This window comes from Enoplosus armatus, chromosome 16, assembly GCF_043641665.1.
Source record: "Enoplosus armatus isolate fEnoArm2 chromosome 16, fEnoArm2.hap1, whole genome shotgun sequence".
Taxonomy (NCBI): domain Eukaryota; kingdom Metazoa; phylum Chordata; class Actinopteri; order Centrarchiformes; family Enoplosidae; genus Enoplosus; species Enoplosus armatus.
In genome coordinates, this window is record NC_092195.1 from 19,512,897 (window position 1) to 19,530,382 (window position 17,486).

General features: G+C 41.6%; 2 protein-coding genes across 2 annotated transcripts; one reads left to right on the forward strand and one right to left on the reverse strand.

Annotated features, from left to right (window-relative positions):
* Positions 1-1,413: 1,413 nt before the first annotated feature.
* Positions 1,414-3,637, forward strand: LOC139299283 (serine/threonine-protein kinase SBK2). Its single transcript, XM_070922190.1, has 5 exons — positions 1,414-1,455; positions 1,526-1,670; positions 1,754-1,956; positions 2,261-2,422; positions 3,011-3,637. The coding sequence occupies exons 1-5, from the start codon at positions 1,414-1,416 to the stop codon at positions 3,635-3,637; spliced, it is 1,179 nt and encodes a 392-aa protein (XP_070778291.1).
* Positions 3,638-12,862: 9,225 nt separating this feature from the next.
* On the reverse strand, positions 12,863-16,351 carry necap1 (NECAP endocytosis associated 1). Its single transcript, XM_070922003.1, has 8 exons — positions 16,257-16,351; positions 15,154-15,254; positions 14,787-14,891; positions 14,564-14,645; positions 14,297-14,405; positions 13,542-13,689; positions 13,126-13,219; positions 12,863-12,911 (listed from the first exon to the last, which is right to left on the reverse strand). Exons 1-8 carry the CDS (start codon positions 16,349-16,351, stop codon positions 12,863-12,865), a joined length of 783 nt encoding a protein of 260 aa, XP_070778104.1.
* Between the last annotated feature and the right edge of the window lie 1,135 nt (positions 16,352-17,486).

Genomic DNA, 17,486 nt, shown 5'->3' on the forward strand with positions numbered 1-17,486 from the left:
GAGATTTTAGAAACATTTCAAACAAACTTTTAAATCTTACCGTCGAGAACTGTATGGAACTAGCTACATATGTCACTATTTTATTTATAATAACCTAATAAAATGTTAGGAACAATGATAAAAAAAAGTGCTAAAAGAAATAACTGCCATGATAAACACAATCATTCCAAGATGTCGGCCTTACAGTGGGTGTTACAAACGTTTGTCTCAGACCTGAATAGCTCAGTAATTAGAGAACGGCACAAACACTCAGAGGGTTAGAGTTCAGTTTCCACGCTAATAATATGTTCACCCTGATGGATCAGACGTCGACCATATGGCAAAACATTGCTCTTGAATCATCTTGAATCGAAAATGTGTATGTTTTGCTTAGTAAATGTAAAATGTTTAGCCAGACAAAATCCTCACATTTGGTCATAAAATCTGACCAAAATGTTGCATCCTTGAGTTTGTGATTGTTGGTGTGAACGAAGCCTCGGCTGGGATTCAAAGTATCTGTGTGCGGCACATTTGCGGCTCTGAGTTGGTCTTTAATGAGCTGTAATGAGCTGCCCCGTGTCTGGATGTACGCTGACACCGAATCCCAGCCTGGGCCCAAGGGTGCCAGCTGTGGTGGAAACATCAACGTGCCACCAGACAAAACAAAGCTCAGAGTGTGAGTGTGTGTGTGTGTGTGTGTGTGTGTGTCAAAGGACTTCATGGGGCTATTAACAGACATGTTTATACCCATGGATCAGTGTGGCTGACATCGCCATGGCGACAATCAACACGGCAGAAACATTCTCATTAACATAGTTATTTACTGAATGTACCTACCCACATTACAGTTATCTTGCTTAGCTTGTTAGTTATGTTTACAGTAGCAGTTCAATAGCCATGCAGGCCTGTAGATACAGAAGTTAGAGTAATTTTACAACAATGTTAGGATGGATTGTTTTTGATCCCTTGAGTTGACATCAGCAAATACATTTCAGAGGAAACATAATGCCGACTGGACTATGTTTTCTGTCAACACAGTGAGCAAATTGGTTAAAATTAGGGATAGATCGTGGTCTTGGATTAATACACAAAGTGTCAGCAGTGACTTGAAGCACAAAAAAAGACATTTTTATTAACATCTAACTGAAACCACATTCTTTCGCTAACCTTAATCAAAGTGCTTTTGTTGCCTAAACCTGCGTTTTCATGTCATTCACCTTCCTGTGACGTTGCCTCTGGTCCAGGCAGCGAGTATGTAAATGGTAAAACAATTTAGTGCTATATAACGGCAGTTTGTCGACAGGGCCCTTCATTACATGTCAAGGCAAGAGAGTTAAGATGCATCTTAACCTTGCCGTGTAGGTTTGTGCTGGAACCAATCTTGGACCTTCTTGGAGACAGGTCTGAGATCAGTTGAGGAGTTCCCATGTCAAAATGACCACCGTCAAACCCCATGTCAAAAACACGTCTAATAGTGTGAGTCTTCTTCACGTTTCAGGTTTGTAGTCATCTAAAAAACCACATCTAATGTCAGTGTTTCGTCCAGGCTGCCACGAAGCTTCTGGATGAGATGTGCCATCTAACGGCTCAGTCTCTGACCGCAATGGACACATCGGAGCACTTCAAGGTCCTAAAGCTCCTGGGTGAAGGCTCGTACGGCAAAGTCATGCTGGCTGTACACAGGAAGAGAGGTGAGGGGGGAAACTAACACTTGTTCATTATAGCCTTGACAAAGAAACCCCCCACATCAATATCTCTCCCTTGTATCCTCCAGGTACTCCGATGGCTCTGAAGTTCTTCCCTCGTGGGTCCACCTCTCTCTTCTCTTTCCTGAGGGAGTATAACCTCTCTCTGTCGTTCTGCACCCACCCGTCCCTGACCAGAGCCCTGGGAATCGCCTACTCCACGCCTTCACACTACGTCTTCGCTCAGCAAGCAAGCCTCTTTGGGGATCTCTATGATGTCATCTTGCCTGAGGTTAACAGAGCTGTTCAGTGTTATGAACAGTACTCATACTGTATTCATCAGATTTCTACCGTGTGCAAAAGTAGATGATAGAGGGTAAAGACCCGATTGTCATCAGACTACAATAACTGAGAGATGATTAGATCTGGGGTCTTTTTAGTTTTTACTCATGACTATAAAGGTTTGCAGTCATCACTTCAACAGAAAGAGTTTCCCTCTGCAAGTTTCTTTTCATTTGAACAGGCTTCTTTCTGATTACAGTTTAGCTCACACATCCTTCTCCTTCCATCACCGCCCCCCGCCCCTTCCTCCCCAGGTCGGTATGGAGGAGGGCTGTTGTCAGCGGGTGGTGTCCCAGCTGTGTGGAGCTCTGTCCCACCTGCACTCTCTTGGTTTTGTCCACCGAGACCTCAAACCAGAGAACGTCTTCCTGTGTGACTCCGCCTGCCGCTGGGTCAAACTAGGAGACTTCGGCATGGTCAGTAGAAACATATCTTTCCTCCCAAGAAGAACGACAGCATTAGTTATTTCAGTCAGTGCCCCAAAACGACATATGTATCAGGTGACGTTGTTATAGAGCGACAAAGTCCACGTGGAGAGGAAGTGGGAGGGATGGATGGGTCAGCAAAACAGAGTGACCACTGTTTGTTTCCTGTTCCCACCCAAAAGTCAACATTGTTTTTGTTTACCATGACAACGTTCATTTCCTAACCTTCACCAAATGTTTATCATTGTAATCTGGACAGCGGAGGTCCCCTAACCTTAACAGAGTACTTATTGTAACCCAAACCATGATCTTAAACCTAACCAAACCTTAACCACAGCACGAGCTTTTCAACAGTGATTGTAAGCGTTTTGGAAGACACAGACAAATGATGTGGTCCTGCCGAAAACACTTCTGCGTCTCTCTGAAGGGAATATTTTGCTGTTTAATTTGGAGCACTTGACGATATATAGACTGCCAAACAAAACCATGCAGTGAGCCTGGAAATAAAGTTAAGATTGAACAGTTCAAATATTTACTGTATTTTGTTTCTGTGACAAATAAATAAATATTCTACACCAGGTGAAGGCCAGGGGCACCAGGGTCCCAGAGGTCTGGTACAGCTCTCCTTACTGCACCCCCGAGGCCGAGATCGCTCGCGGAAATGAAGACAGCTGGAGAAGCATGAGTGACGGGGATGATGGCGTTAAGCAGGATGAAGAGAAGAAAAAGAAGCTGAGAGTCTGGGTGTCTGTGGAGCCCAGCACGGACAGCTGGGCGCTGGGGATCCTGACCTACGCCATGCTGACCGGCAGTCATCCCTGGGCCGAAACAACCAGAGACTGCCACTCGTACCTGAAATATCAGGAATGGTTTGACAGAGCAAAAGGCCCGGATGACAAACTGGACGTGTGGGCGGAGCCACAGGGGGAGAGCGCACAGGATGGCACCCATTTCATTGAAAAGAAGGACCGCCCTCCCGTAGCGCCCCAGTTTGCATGTTTCACCCCGCTGGCCTGTTCCTTCTTCCAGACGCTCCTCGACCCGAGGCCGCGGCTTCGTGGACGACCCGAGGATGGGCTGAGTTACCTCGGCGGGGACTGGGTGATGGAGAGGGAGAGGGTGCGGCTGGAGGAGGAGAGGAAGAAGAGCAGAGGGAAAGGAGCAATCAGGAACATGAAAGAGATGGAGGGGAGAGGAGAGCGATGAGGAGATGAACTGATTCGTATACTGGAGAATAAATATGCAAAAGAAAGCAATATGTGATGTTTAGGTTAAATGTATTAAACCTGACTGATATTGTTATACGTTTATAGTTTAGCAAACACATTTTATTGTGCCTCAAAAAGCCACAGTGGTGATAAGCTACGAACACTGTGGAGTCTACAGTAGATAAACACAGCATTCTCAGGTTTGAGAAATCGCAGCTTTTCTTTGTTTCATGTGACAGTAAATTGAATATCTTTGTAATTTGGACGTCATGTTAAGCTGTCAGAACCGGTTACAGGCATTTTTCACTGATTTGTTGCATTTTGTGTGTATAATCAATCAATTATTCAGAAAAATCATCAACAGCAAAAATGAAAAGTCAAAGATTAGGAGAAATCAAACAAGACCATTGCTTTTATTTTACTTCAAATGCAGCTGAAGGTTTGAGAGCTACGAGTGATGGCAGGTGGTGTGAAGGAGTGAAAGGCTGAAATCACTTCCCTCTCTTCTTCAGACCATAGCCACAAAATCCCCTGTGCTAAATGGAAACAACATGGTTTATGAGACATCTGGTTTTAATTTTAAGAAACTGTTGGACTGGCCAACAAATTGTTTCAGTCACGGTCTCATTTGTTTTCAGCAGTTAAATAATGAACAATATTTTTTAACCAATTAAAGATTATTTACTATAGCATATAGTAATATATATAACTGTATTTTATACATCAGATTGAAAATGACGTGAAAAGTCAATAGTGTACCTACCTGTTCATGCTGTAATATATATCTATAATGTAATGTAATGATGTCCTTGTAAAAGATAGCCTCTTTAGTGCACTGAATCTATATTTGGGACGTGACTTTTGAGTGTATACATCATGGTAGGCTATGAACTGTATATAGACTGCAGTAGTGCCACTTTCTACAGCCTTAAACGCGCCTGCGAGCAGACTGAGAGGTGCTCAACGCACCTCAAAGAACGGAAAAGGACTTCTACGTGAATATCGACGTATTCAGAGGCACTTTCTGGAAGTAAATACATGCTGCATACATTTTAGTAGCACTTGTCCGAAGCTGTTTGCTGTTGCTGTAGCACATTTTGTAAATGTACACTTTTACTGTCAGATTTATTAAATTTGATGTATCCAATTAGGATTTCATGTATTAAATGTAATATTGCACAATAATAATAATAATATTGAAATACCTTTCAAGTGTTGACACAATGTAAGTGAACAATATTATGAAAATATTTGTTTATTTATATAACTGTACCTATAATACTACAGATGTTTGCAGTTTGTAAATGTAATTAAATTGCAATAAAATAAAAGTGTTTTTTTAATAAGGCTCTTTTTTTAATAACTTAAAACAGTTTGATAGCAGAATGAATGATGTTACTATAAATAATAAAGACTCAGATCTGCCAGTATTCTGCAGATAAATTAATGAATAAATACAATTACAAACTGATTTTAAGTATGTTGACCTTAAAAAACATGGCCTGGCAGGCTCATATCTCAATAATGTCCTTGTAAAATGATACACCAATGCAAATAGATCTCATGCACACACACAGACACACAGACACACACAGTGAGGATCATCTGGAGAGCTTCCCCAGATGTTTTCAAAAATAGATCCACAGTCGTAAATCTGACACTACAACCTTTCAGCACCATGTACGTGCGGCGGTCCGCAGCTCTGACCCCTCAGCCTCACTGTCCAGCCAAGTCACACTCTGAACCCTCATCCCAAAACAATCAGCTGGTTGGTGGATTTCAGCTCACAGACTCAGTGAAAGAAACTGTTTCACTGATCACATAAACAGGCGTTCATGCCAAAAATAGCATTGCCTCTAAATGGCTGCGCTGTGGGAATGCTGCAGGAAATCCATTTAAGTAACAGATTAATTAGTTTAAAGTTGTATCAGTGCAGAAATGATTCTATTTGCAGACTAATCCACCGTTTTATTTGCCACTACTGCACACCTGTACCAGATGACATAGCTGCAATGTCTGTATATCTAGCTAAACTCTACAGATCATGAATGCCAGGGTCATAATGAATGAAAAAATGTCATTTAATGTTTGAACAGAGTTTCTTCTGTCATTCAATTTTGCCACTTTGCAAACTTTGGCTCCATTTTATGCACACACTAACAGACATATATTCAACATGCTAGCTAGTTCATGCAGTCATACTGGTCTCGGTTTCCCAGGCTATCACTGTGGCAGGGACGGCTACTGTACGATTTGTTTGCCAGAAAATCTTAATCTTTGACACCTCTGTGAAAAAGGGAAAGTCGGCGGCATTCACAGAGTGAGAGGACGGTGAGGTCAGACGGAGAGAAGGAGCAGCGACAGACCGCAGAATGCTGAACCGCTGCCCAGTCTAATAAAAACCGGAGAACTCGTAAATAACAAGCCGAGGTGAAAAAAACAACAACATGTAGGATGAATCCATTCAGCCTATGTAAGGATGTAAAAATGGCTTGCACCCCCAGATCGACTTAAAAATAGAAACATGACGCAGAACCGTATTGTTCTTTATTCCCAGATTTATTTCCAATTTTCTCCAGATTTGTTAGAGACCTTTGTTTGAAACTAAAAAAAACTGATAGATATCATGTTTTACCAAATGCAACCTTGTAAATCCATTTTTAGTCACTGCCATGTCTTAAATTCAAATAAACGCTTGCTTGTGAAACTCTGTCCGGCTGGATAAACTTACTAGAGAAAACTAAACATACATGGTCGCAGAGCTGAAAACAAGTTCCTGAAAAGCTGACATTTTGGAGCAAGCAATAAACAACTACATGTATGAAGACATGCACATATAAAACCAGAGTTTAAAGGCATTTGCAAATATGTTTTTATGGCTTTTAAGTCAAAAGGGGGAAATGCAGGTATGACAGGACACTAAAGCAGGATTTACACTGTTATGTACTCAGACACACACACACACCTCCACCTAAATCATCCCGTCGAGGTGTTGGTTCAGGTTTCCCTGAAAACTTCCAAGCAAAAGGTGATCATGAGTGACTCTAACCTTCGACCTTTGAACTCTCCGTCCCCACTCAACCCCCCTGCTTATCCCAGCAGCACCTAAATCATCCAAGCAGCCGATGTCAAATAGTATACCGCTGCTGGTTTGAGCCAACAATAAATTCCTGATGTTATTAAGAGAGCATCTGTGAGGAGGAACAACTCCAAGTTATCTCACAAACCATCCTGAGCCAAAACGCATGAATTAGCAAGCTAATTAAAGGAAGACAGTTTGATTGCCGTGCCACACACGGGAAGCAAGTCGGACTTCACCTGATACGTTGCATTAACGCTAAGTATGCCAGGGTTGTATCACAGAGAGTGTGACTGTGTGTTTGTGTGTGTTTGTGTTGGCAAAGAGTCAGCAAGAAAAGAAAGAAGTTGACAAGACGAGAGATCATAGAAATGTAACTTTGCTGCAGTAATATAGTAAAAGACAATATCTGAGTGAAAATACAGACAAAATATGAAATATATCGTGATACATTTGGCCCCAGTGGAAGTGACAGGTTTCTGCAACTACATAAAGTTATCACATACCTGTACGGCAGCTGTTACTTTAAAGAACTACAAGTTAAATGCACATACTATAGAATGTTTAAATTGTCAGGAGGTTAGAAAGTAAGGAGGGTTTCAGCCGACTGAATGCCTTCCAGGAGGACTGTCTTAAAACGTGCACCATGATCGCGTCTGACCCCTTTCACCCGTTCAGAACAGCTATGAACAGTGAACTTTGTACAGCGATCATGCCTCATAACCTACAGAAGTGATGGGCAAAACTTTGACAGTAAGATCTACGTTGTAATTAACAAGAATTAATTAAAGTTTCTGCTGTTTAGGTCCATGACATTGATTTAACTGTGTATCTTTCTGGACCTTTTAAACCTAACTGAGGCCAGTAGAGATCCGTAGTTACATTCATCTTGAAACTAGCACCTCTTTACTCCTGTTTTCTCTGACGAAAACGTCTTACAGTTCGTTTAGGGATTCATAGAGCGCTTCCACTAGTGTGGCTAAAAAGCACTGCTGTGGCGTTCAGCAGCTGACTTGAAAGAAACTTGGAGTTCTGCTGGCAACATGTCATCAGAGCAGCACGTGAACGCATGCTGGGACCGCATTTGGACCTGAAGGAGGAAAACAGATCTCCTGTGATGGGTACACGTCGTTTTCTGACTGCGACACCATCTCTGGGCGCCTGCTCTCAATTCCTCTCATCGCGACCTCAAGCCAAAGAAAAAATGTACTTGTCAATTCGTTTTATGAAGTGCTGATGTAGCTTTGAAAGTAATGCTAAGCTAAGATTAGACTTAGTGACTTCAGTCCTCACGGAGTGTGTTGGCCGTCTAGTCTGTCCGTCTGTCCGACAGACAGATGGACAGACAGACTGACTCTGTGATAAAACCACAATCCTGAATTTTGCAGTGTCGACATGATGTTTTATCATGTGTATTATTGTTGTTTGTAATTAATAATTACTGAGCAAAATATATAAATACATAAAACAATAACTGAGAACAACAAGAGAACTTTGGCTCTGTGAATAGCGTTGTCGATGGATCAGTCGCTCCACCACTTTGACTGAAGTATCTCAACAACTGTTGGATGGATTGCCATGAAATTTGGTACAGATATTCATGGAGCCCAGACAATAAACTCTACTGGCTGTGGTGTTCCCCTGACTTTCACTTGTTACTGTGAACATGTTAGCATGCTGGAGTTAGCATTTAGCTCAAATCAATGATGTGCCTAAGTACATCCTCACGTATACTCTTGAGGTGCTTTCAGATGGCACTGGCAACATCTGTATTCTGTATTTTGAATCACCTACAGCTGGGCACCTCCGATCTTACCAGCCTGTACATCGCAATTCATTTTCCAACCAAGTTGAAGAAGCTGAACCATCACAAACTCTGAATGCAGCGGTAAATAGCTACGCATGGTCATGAGAGCGGCAGACGTCCTCGCTGCTGCTGCTGCTGGTGTTTACAGTGAAAACAAGGGTGGAGGCAGCAACCTCTCGCTGTCTGAAAGCACCATTAGAGATTAAAAACCACATGCTGGAGTTTAATGATAGATCCCATGGTATACTTGAGCTTTTTGTGATGGGAGTATTGTACAGTTTGTACTTGAGTTACAGGTTGAACCTTTAAATCTGTTCCGATGATGATAGATGGGAAAGTTCTCTGGAAATGGAAACCTTCAGCGAGCATGCTGGGATATCAAGGGTATTAAAAGTATGTTTGGCCGCGACACAGATCCAAATGAATCCATCAAAATGACACGAGTGATGGTGTTATGCAGAGATGTGCTGCTCGGTGTGGGTTTCAGAGCAGGAGGTGACCCAGATCAAAAAAAGAGTGGGAACTACACACACACACACATCAACAGAGCAATACATGGTCTAAAGTTCACATACAGCACATTCAGAACAAGTTCAATCTATCACAGACACAAACATGCATGAGTTCAAGCCTGCAGACCTGAGATCAGATGTTCAGTTCATGTTTAGTTTATGTACACAAATTCCAAAAGGCTACAACGGCCTCAGAGTCGAAGAGAGGCGACAATCGGAGGAAGATGAATCGTGTTCCTGATGAAGCTCGGGAGAGGCCAGCTACTGGTCTCCTCTTCTCGCCCTCAGTCTGTCCATCCAGCTGTCTCTCCTCTCTTTTTCTGTCTGTCAGCAGAGCTAAAAGCTACTGCTCCATGAGGTCATGTCCCGACCTCACGCAATATTTCTCACTTCTACTGAGACCGTCTCTTTCTTTAACTAGCTGCCTACAGAGTGTATAATGGTGCAATAGATACGGTGGTGGAGAAAGTATTTAAATCCTTTATTCATGTAAAAGCGTAAAAAATACTCCCTACATTCAACGTTTAACTTAAGTACAAGTATATTATCGTATACTTTTACTAAGATGCAATGATGTCCTGACCCTGAAACAAATGTTGAGGGGGGAAAAAACAATGTCAAGACGACCTACTTTATACAGTTTGGTATTAGAAGAGTAGTAGAAGTACCTCAAAATTGTACTTGTTTACAATATTTGACTAAATGTAGTAACTTTCAGCCACTGGACATATGAGTTACGGTGAAATCCTTTATATTGTTGTAATAAACCAAAATGAACCTTTAAAACGAAAATGGCCTCAAACCTTCAAACAGTCCAAAACATTAAACCACCAACAAGCTGCCTTTCTATCACCGCTGACTTCCTGCTCTGTGTCGAAGGCCATTTCATCACCCTCTTCCCCAAGATGACACTTCTCAGGTGGTCTCTCTGATCCTGTTACATCATACTAGTGTTTACGACTCCCTCTTGACCTTCAGAGAATGATAGGAAGCTACTCGATCCACATGCAGCTGCGTTGAAAAGACCTGCAGGTGCCTCATAAGTCAAAAGTACAGCAGCCTCGTCTGACATCTTTTTATAGTCTTTATGTTCTAATGCTCTGATTTTCATTCTTACTGTAGGAGATGTGCGGTCAGGAGGTGTAAATGGTTCACCACACCAGAGTTTTGGCACCACCTTCAGGATGGTTACCAATGCTAATTAAAATCTGGCAGAAGAGAAATAGTTCAGTCTCCCATAGCAGTCTGAATGTGATCTAACTATTTGTGATATTGCAGTATTCAAAATAAGAACAAGACGTCACAAATCCTTTGAAAGGATTTATTGCCTCTTTCTCATTATAATTGGTCATAAATCAAAAGTGTTAGTCCAGTGATTCTACAGCCAGAGTGGAATGCGTGAGAAATGGGAGACATTTTTATATTTTAGCCAGCAATACGAGCAATGTAAACACAACACACATATCAACATATCAACCAGCCCTGTATCTCGATTCCAGTTAAATACGCTTCATGTGATTTAATCACAGCAAAACTTCAAAATCTGTGCAAACAAAATGAATTCACAGTCAAAAAATGTGAAGGACAGTTCATGTGTTAAAGTCCTGTAAACACCGTCTAAATTCACAATCAGCCAAAGCCTTTTCAGCACAAGTATCAACATATCATTTGCTGCCATTAAGACATTCATGAAATAAGACAATCATTTTGTTTTTTCCTGCCTTCAGTCCTGAGACTGGTGTGTTCAAATCCTCAACAGTATACATGGGTTCAGTAAAAGAGCTTTTTTGATTTCGTTATACAGTCTGAAATAAGCCACATGGGGATAACGGCATAAGGTAGGTTCATTATTTTAGGTAGAATGTCATTCAGTATTAAAATTAATTACAGGAATAGTTTGACATTTTAGGAAATACAATCAAACAGGATACAATGTGTTAATTAGTGAGACTCAGAGCTGCTTCTAGGCAGATTTTGTTCCCTTTGGACAGAGCCTTGCTAGCTGTTTCCCCTTGTTTCCAGTCTTTATGCTAAGCTAAGCTAATAGAGCCGACTGCTGGCTCCAGCTTCATATTAAATGCACAGACATATGAGAGGCATCTATCTTCTCACCTAACTCCAAACGTATTTCCCAAATTGTTGAACTACTCCTTTAAGTTCCAAATATTTTCCTCAGATTGTCTGAGACTGCAGCTCCCGAAACATTGTGCCTGTTAAAAAGCCGCACAGTCATTTCACAAACACGACAATCGCACTGCTTCCACTGAAACTGAAGCTCTGCTCACATGAGAATGAGGAGGTCAGTCATCTCATTCACTTTCTCTCTTTAACAAAAGGGGAGCATTTAGGAGGTGCAGGAGACGCAGCAAGACTGCTCTCTTAACGTCTAAATGTAAATCTGGTGGACATTAACAGTTTACTACATATTTAATGCAAAATGTGAAGCAGAGATTTACTCTTTCCTCTGATGGTCACAAAAAGGGGCCTTAAAGAAAGTAATTGGTTTTCACAGCTTTCTGATAACTTGTCCTACATTCCTGCTCTGGTTTACCTCACTTATTCAATTCAACTGGATTTGGAAATGGGCAAGTCAATTGGGATGAGATGCTGTTTTCAGGGGAAGTCAAAAAATTGCTTGGGGTGAAGTATTTCAGTAGTTTTGATTCACACCCATCGCTGAGTTCAGTAAAATATGTTATATTTAATACTTAGCTGATTTCATTCTTCAGGAAAAGTATGTGAAATATAAATAATTGAAAGTAATGAATACATTTGTGAATTTGGCTACTGATTTCAGAGTTACAATAAAATAAGCCTGCAGATAATAGGCACCCAGTAGTAAACAAAAATATGATTTTACATTGTAAACATCAATTTATAGATGTAATACGCCAGAAAGGAATGTTAATGTACCCCGTATGTCTCTCTGAACATATCTTAAACCATTCAGCCTACTTTAAGTGAGCTCAGTGATTCTATAAACACTCTCTAAACGCTGTACAATCGATAACTGGCGATAAATACCGGTCCATGGCATGATAAACGTAATTTAAGCAAAGGCTTATCAGAACATTTTGAAGTCGCATCTTTAAATCCACTTACATTGTCATTATGTAATCAAACCACACTTCAGACCTACAGTAGTTACTTACAGTTAGTAAATAAAGAAAATTTGAGACGTGTGGACGAGGCTGTACTACTCCACAATTCACAGTGTGAGGGTGGGAACGTGTCCATCATTTAATCCCATGTTCAGGCTAAAAACCCTCCTTTTCTTCGTGAGGAAACAAATGAGGTCAAAGAGTGAAATATGTCTCAAAATGTTTTTTCTTTAGGATTTATATTTAAGTTAGACAGGCGGCTGCTGTCACTTTAAAATGAGTCAGGAAAATAATAATGGTGACTTTTCTTGAGATGTAGCACTCTGCCATGCCAGCAGGGGGAGCTGTTGTATTGAGATAAACATGCCAGATCAAAGACAAAGCTCTGTCCAGAGAGCCATCTACTGGGGAGGCCACGCAGATACATAAAAGATGCACACCTGCCTGTCAGGACGTCACACATAGCCCTTAAATATCATTGGAAATGGCTCATATCATGTAATGGCTTCAACAGATTAATGCTTCATTTCCTGTCAAGAATATTTGAAAGAACTATGATTCTTTCTGAATGAAATGATGTCATGAGTTGTTTCTACAGCTCTGTGGTGTTTCGCGTCTCTGCTTTGGGATCAGTGTGTGGAGTTAATCTCAGTGGGATGCACAGGAAGCTACAAACACAGATGCAGGTGAGATGGAAATCACAACCAACGTAACCGCCGACGACTCAAAACTGGATCCAGTTTCCGGTGTCCTGTGGTCGTGATGGAGCAGAGCTGAAAACACACCGATTAATGTTTTTGATAACATCATATCATTTATTAAAAGCACAAGTCCAGTATTTTGCTAAGTAAGTTATGACCTTTCTTACTACAAATTTAAAAAATACACTAAAAATATGCGATTTTAAAATAAGATTTCTTTTCGAGCTGAATGTACTAGTTCATAAGAGATATATATACTGTATATTACAAGAAATGAACTGTCTACCTTGCAGGAGCAGAGAAGTCTCCCCACAGATCTGAACTAGGGTTTGACTGAACCACTGTGTTGGAGTTACTATTGTCCAGCTCCAACAGGCAGCCTGACAGAGACACAGAGAGAAACACAGCTCATTAAAAAGGTAGCTTACAAACTGACACACATTCCACTTCATTTTCTGCAGCCTGAAGCTCTAAAACGTACAACTCATTTAACAGCAACTAATTAACGCAGTTATTAAGAAAATAGGTCACTCCTGTAGGTTGAAGCTGCACAAGACTCTCAAGCGAAAATACAGTCCAAACTACAAAGAGGTTAATTGCTGTAAATGCACATGATGGCTATGATCACTGATATTAAAATACTGATGCACAGAAAGTGACATTTAGGCTGAGTCTAGTGCAGCTTTAAGCTTTGCCATTTACCTGTTGCTGTGCCTCCTGTCTGGGGGACTATGTTGTGATTGGATGAGCCTGATGAAGGAGGCGGGGCTATCTTGCCTCCCGGTGGTGGTGGGAGGAGTCCAAACCCACCAGAGCTTTGTGGGCGGGGCTTATCCCTCTTTCTACCTTGCTAGAGACAGACAAAAAAAAAAAAATATATATATATATATATATATACGTTTTTGAGAAGAAAAGAAAACCTCTCAGATGTTCATGAAGGATTTTAGGAATGTTTATGTGTTACCTTTGAGTTGTAACCACCAGTTACTTTACATGACATTTAGCTTAATCCCTTTGAACACATATCTGAAAAACTATGTTTATTGTTTACACTTATTTTTATTTCTTTGTGTTTTATCCTGTGGTTTTGTTTCACTGCAGCAAAACCAAACGCCTCTTGGGGACAAATGACGTAACTGACTGACAGAAGAAGAGAGAGAAAACTTGACTTGAACAGAGAAAATGGAAACTAAATGGAAATTGATTGATTTGTGAACTTCAAAAGGTCCTCAGTGGTTTGGATCTCAACTTACACTTGAGCGGCATTTCAAGTTTTATAGGCAGCATAAAGTTGCATGTGTCATTTCTGGTTCATTTTGACCACTTGCAAGCTAATTCTATCATAAAACCTCTGACTAAAACACCATTACTTTCTACACTCGCCAACAGTCTCATTCTATTTGAAATGTTTTGAAAATGTAGTGAAAGCTGGACATTTTGATGAAACTGGTTCTCACCCCTATGTTGAGTGTGATGGTCTGTCCCTCTTTAAAGCCCAAGTCCAGTTTTGGTCCTGAATCCCCGAGCTGGACACTTTTACTGATTTCATTCTCCTGTTTCACCCATCTGCAGGGAGGCAGAAACACTCATCACATCAGCCCGGAGACAGAAATAAACAACGCATCTCAGCAGAAAAACTACAGCATGCAGCTTTCCACAAGTACAGTCCTGTAAATCTCAACGACAGCATCTTGTTTTCAAGGTAAAAGACAGTAACTGCTTACTTAAAATGGTCCTGCAAAGCCACGTTGAAATCAAAAGCGTCCCCTCGGTCCCCAAAGCCAACTCCTATGAAAGCGCTGCGACCTGTGGACAAGAGGTGACGTTACAGTTACTGACATGAACAACAGCCAAGACAAAGTTCTTCAAATCCGCATGCTTAAAGGGGATTGAGGGCCTTCCAACAGGCAAGCTTAATAAATGATTCATAGTTATTCCTATCCACACCGTTGTCATCCTGTATCCGCAGAACAAAGTATCGGCTGGAGTCGCTGACTGTTTCCACCGCGACACCGGGATACTCCTTAACTGGTGCCTGGGCAAACAGCTCCCCTTCAAGACAGGAGGGAAAATGACAAACTAAATAGTGATCCATGTGTCAAAACAGTGAACCATCCATTTATCAATCTATTTTCTAAACAGTTTCCTGGTTAGAGTCCCTGGGGGCTGGAGCCTATTTGGGGGTAAATCTTGGACAGGACAAGTTACACTGGGCTTCTGACGATTCGTACGATACAGTTGGCCTGTGCGAGCTGTGATGTAAGTGAGTGTCACGTAATGGGGTTTTAAAGTATAATACACAATGAAGTCACACCTGAGACCTTGTCCTCCAGTTTGATGTACGCCACTTGGCCCTTGGCTGTGAGCCTCATTCGACCAGACCAGTCTGGAGTATCCAGCTTCCAGTCAGCTGCCCTGTAGACAAACAGGGTGTCAGAATAAAACTTTACTCACAAGAAATTATATATTAACTGGACATAGACATTAATCTGTTTCACATACGTTGTCTTTTAAAACAACAATACAAATACAATCTGAACCAATGGACCCTGGATTTCAATAACCAAGGTAGTCTTTAAACTGTCAAGGTAGTTTTAAAACGCCTGATCACCCTGATGAAACACATACATACAGAATTTTGAATAATATTACCATGATGAGAAAATGTGTGACGCTATTGATTAATCAAACGACAGAACATAAAAATCATAAAATCCTGTATTCTGTACACAAGAAAACAGGCAAAAATGATTGAAAAGTCGCTCAATTCAGATTTATCTTGAGACACAGGTGGGAGTGGAACTAACTTAAACAAATATACTATATATACACACACACACATATATATACACAGACACATTTAATTTCTACACTGTATTTCAAATGGGACAAACATCTCTCCTTTGAGGGTGCTGGTGGACATATGGATCTATGTAAATGTTCTTAGTGAACATTTTATGATTATTACCTTATCTGGGGTGAAGTTTTAATTAGTAATGACAACCTCAAGCAGAAACTATCTGGATGGAAAATCCTGAAAACGGCATTTTTCAATTCAATAGTTTCACTGTGTGAAGATGACATCCCAGCTGTCACACAGGCGAGTGGGACAGTGCTGGCACATCGCCCGCATCGACCCGGCATGATGACAAACACCCCCGTCACATCTCTGACAGCTCGGCCGCCCTGAACGACAAAGCGGCAGAGAAAAACCAGCCACCGGATTAAACCGTGGCTACATCTTTACAAGTGGAAACGTCTCCTCGTCCCCGGTCTTCCAAAAACACAACATGAAGCCACGAAGAAAGCATGCGCTGGCAGCGAGCAGTGAAAGTGAAATGCCCGCACCGAGCGAAACCAAACACCGTTAAATCACATTTTTACAGCGCCGTTAACGACCGGCAGTTATTTATTTACCTGTATGAGCGGTTTGAAGCTCGCGGCGGGATGCGATAAACGTTGACATCGGGTTTCACGCACAGGATCGACTCGTACTCGCCCTCGGCCGCCATCTTGAATCAACTGTTATTGATGTGGGAGTTGTGGTTGTGACTCATTTATTCGGTTCTTAACTGAGAGGGGTTTGTGTGTGTGTGTGTGTGTGTGTGTGTGTGTGTGTGTGTGTGTGTGTGTGTGTGTGGTTTGCGACGTCCTAACCGCCAGACGGCTTTAGCTGAAGCTCCCTCAGTAACCACAAGCATCAGAAATCCATGTACTTTACTCTCATGTAACTGCTTTTTGTGTTATAGAAATGTTACAATTTCCGGTGATTTGCTGTTCAATGTAATAATAATAGACACATAACTGGTTAACAGAAATGGGTATTTAACGGAGTAAAAATAAAAAAAATAAAAGATATAGTAAAGGGGCGTGGACTTGCAGGTGCTGAAAACTGCGGAAGCGGAAACCGTCGCGTCCGTGTCGTCTCCTCGAAGATTCCTGAAGATCTACTCGGGGTTAGTGCTATGTTTTTTTCACTGCAAATACGCATATGTAATACTTGAAATAACGCGCGACCAGTGGGTGTTATTTTGAACTAAAAGCAACGGGTGTTTGTCGAATTGTAACCCGTCAGTTGATCGCTAAAGTCTGATATTTAAGCTGATTGTTGCTAGCTTAACAACAACGCTCGACCGTTAGCCATATTGACGTCTGCTGGTCGTCTTCAGTCGCTCTCCGAGGTCCTGAAAACAAGATGTGCGACTACTGACAGATACGTTACTTGCAAGCACGTCGTCTTACAGTCGATATGGCTCACACTAATCATCCAGGTGCACTAAAAATCAGGTTTTAGCTGATATTTTCTCACACCATCCCTAGGATGCTAGCTTGTAGCTTAGCCAGATAGCTAACCTAGCTAGTTGAGGATCTGTGTTTGTCGCAGTGGTTATGGCAAATGACAAACAGATACGAGCTGTCACATACAGCAGGTGTAGGCACACCTCTAGTCTAGCTTTGCAGTCACGTATTCATAATTGTCTGCTTGCCATTGTCACTCAGTGCCAACCCACGTCTCAGCTCTTTTTTATGTTGACGGGTTCCTCCCTGCAGCTGTAGGATCTGGTTTCTGACATCCTGAGACAAGTCAATGCAGTCAGGCGGAAGAGAGACCAGCAGGATGTACGCTCACTGAGCCAGCAACTGCAC

Excerpts from the sequence above, each read along its gene's own strand:
- necap1 (XM_070922003.1), bottom strand. The coding sequence starts at position 16,351 with ATGGCGGCCGAGGGCGAGTACGAGTCGATCCTGTGCGTGAAACCCGAT. Across the intron at positions 14,646-14,786 it reads GCGGATACAGGATGACAACG|GTCGCAGCGCTTTCATAGGA; the intron begins GTGTGGATAGGA and ends TCTTGTCCACAG. Across the intron at positions 13,220-13,541 it reads GACAGGAGGCACAGCAACAG|GCTGCCTGTTGGAGCTGGAC; the intron begins GTAAATGGCAAA and ends TGTCTCTGTCAG.
- LOC139299283 (XM_070922190.1), top strand. The coding sequence starts at position 1,414 with ATGACCACCGTCAAACCCCATGTCAAAAACACGTCTAATAGT. Across the intron at positions 1,456-1,525 it reads TCAAAAACACGTCTAATAGT|GCTGCCACGAAGCTTCTGGA; the intron begins GTGAGTCTTCTT and ends TGTTTCGTCCAG. Across the intron at positions 2,423-3,010 it reads AACTAGGAGACTTCGGCATG|GTGAAGGCCAGGGGCACCAG; the intron begins GTCAGTAGAAAC and ends ATTCTACACCAG.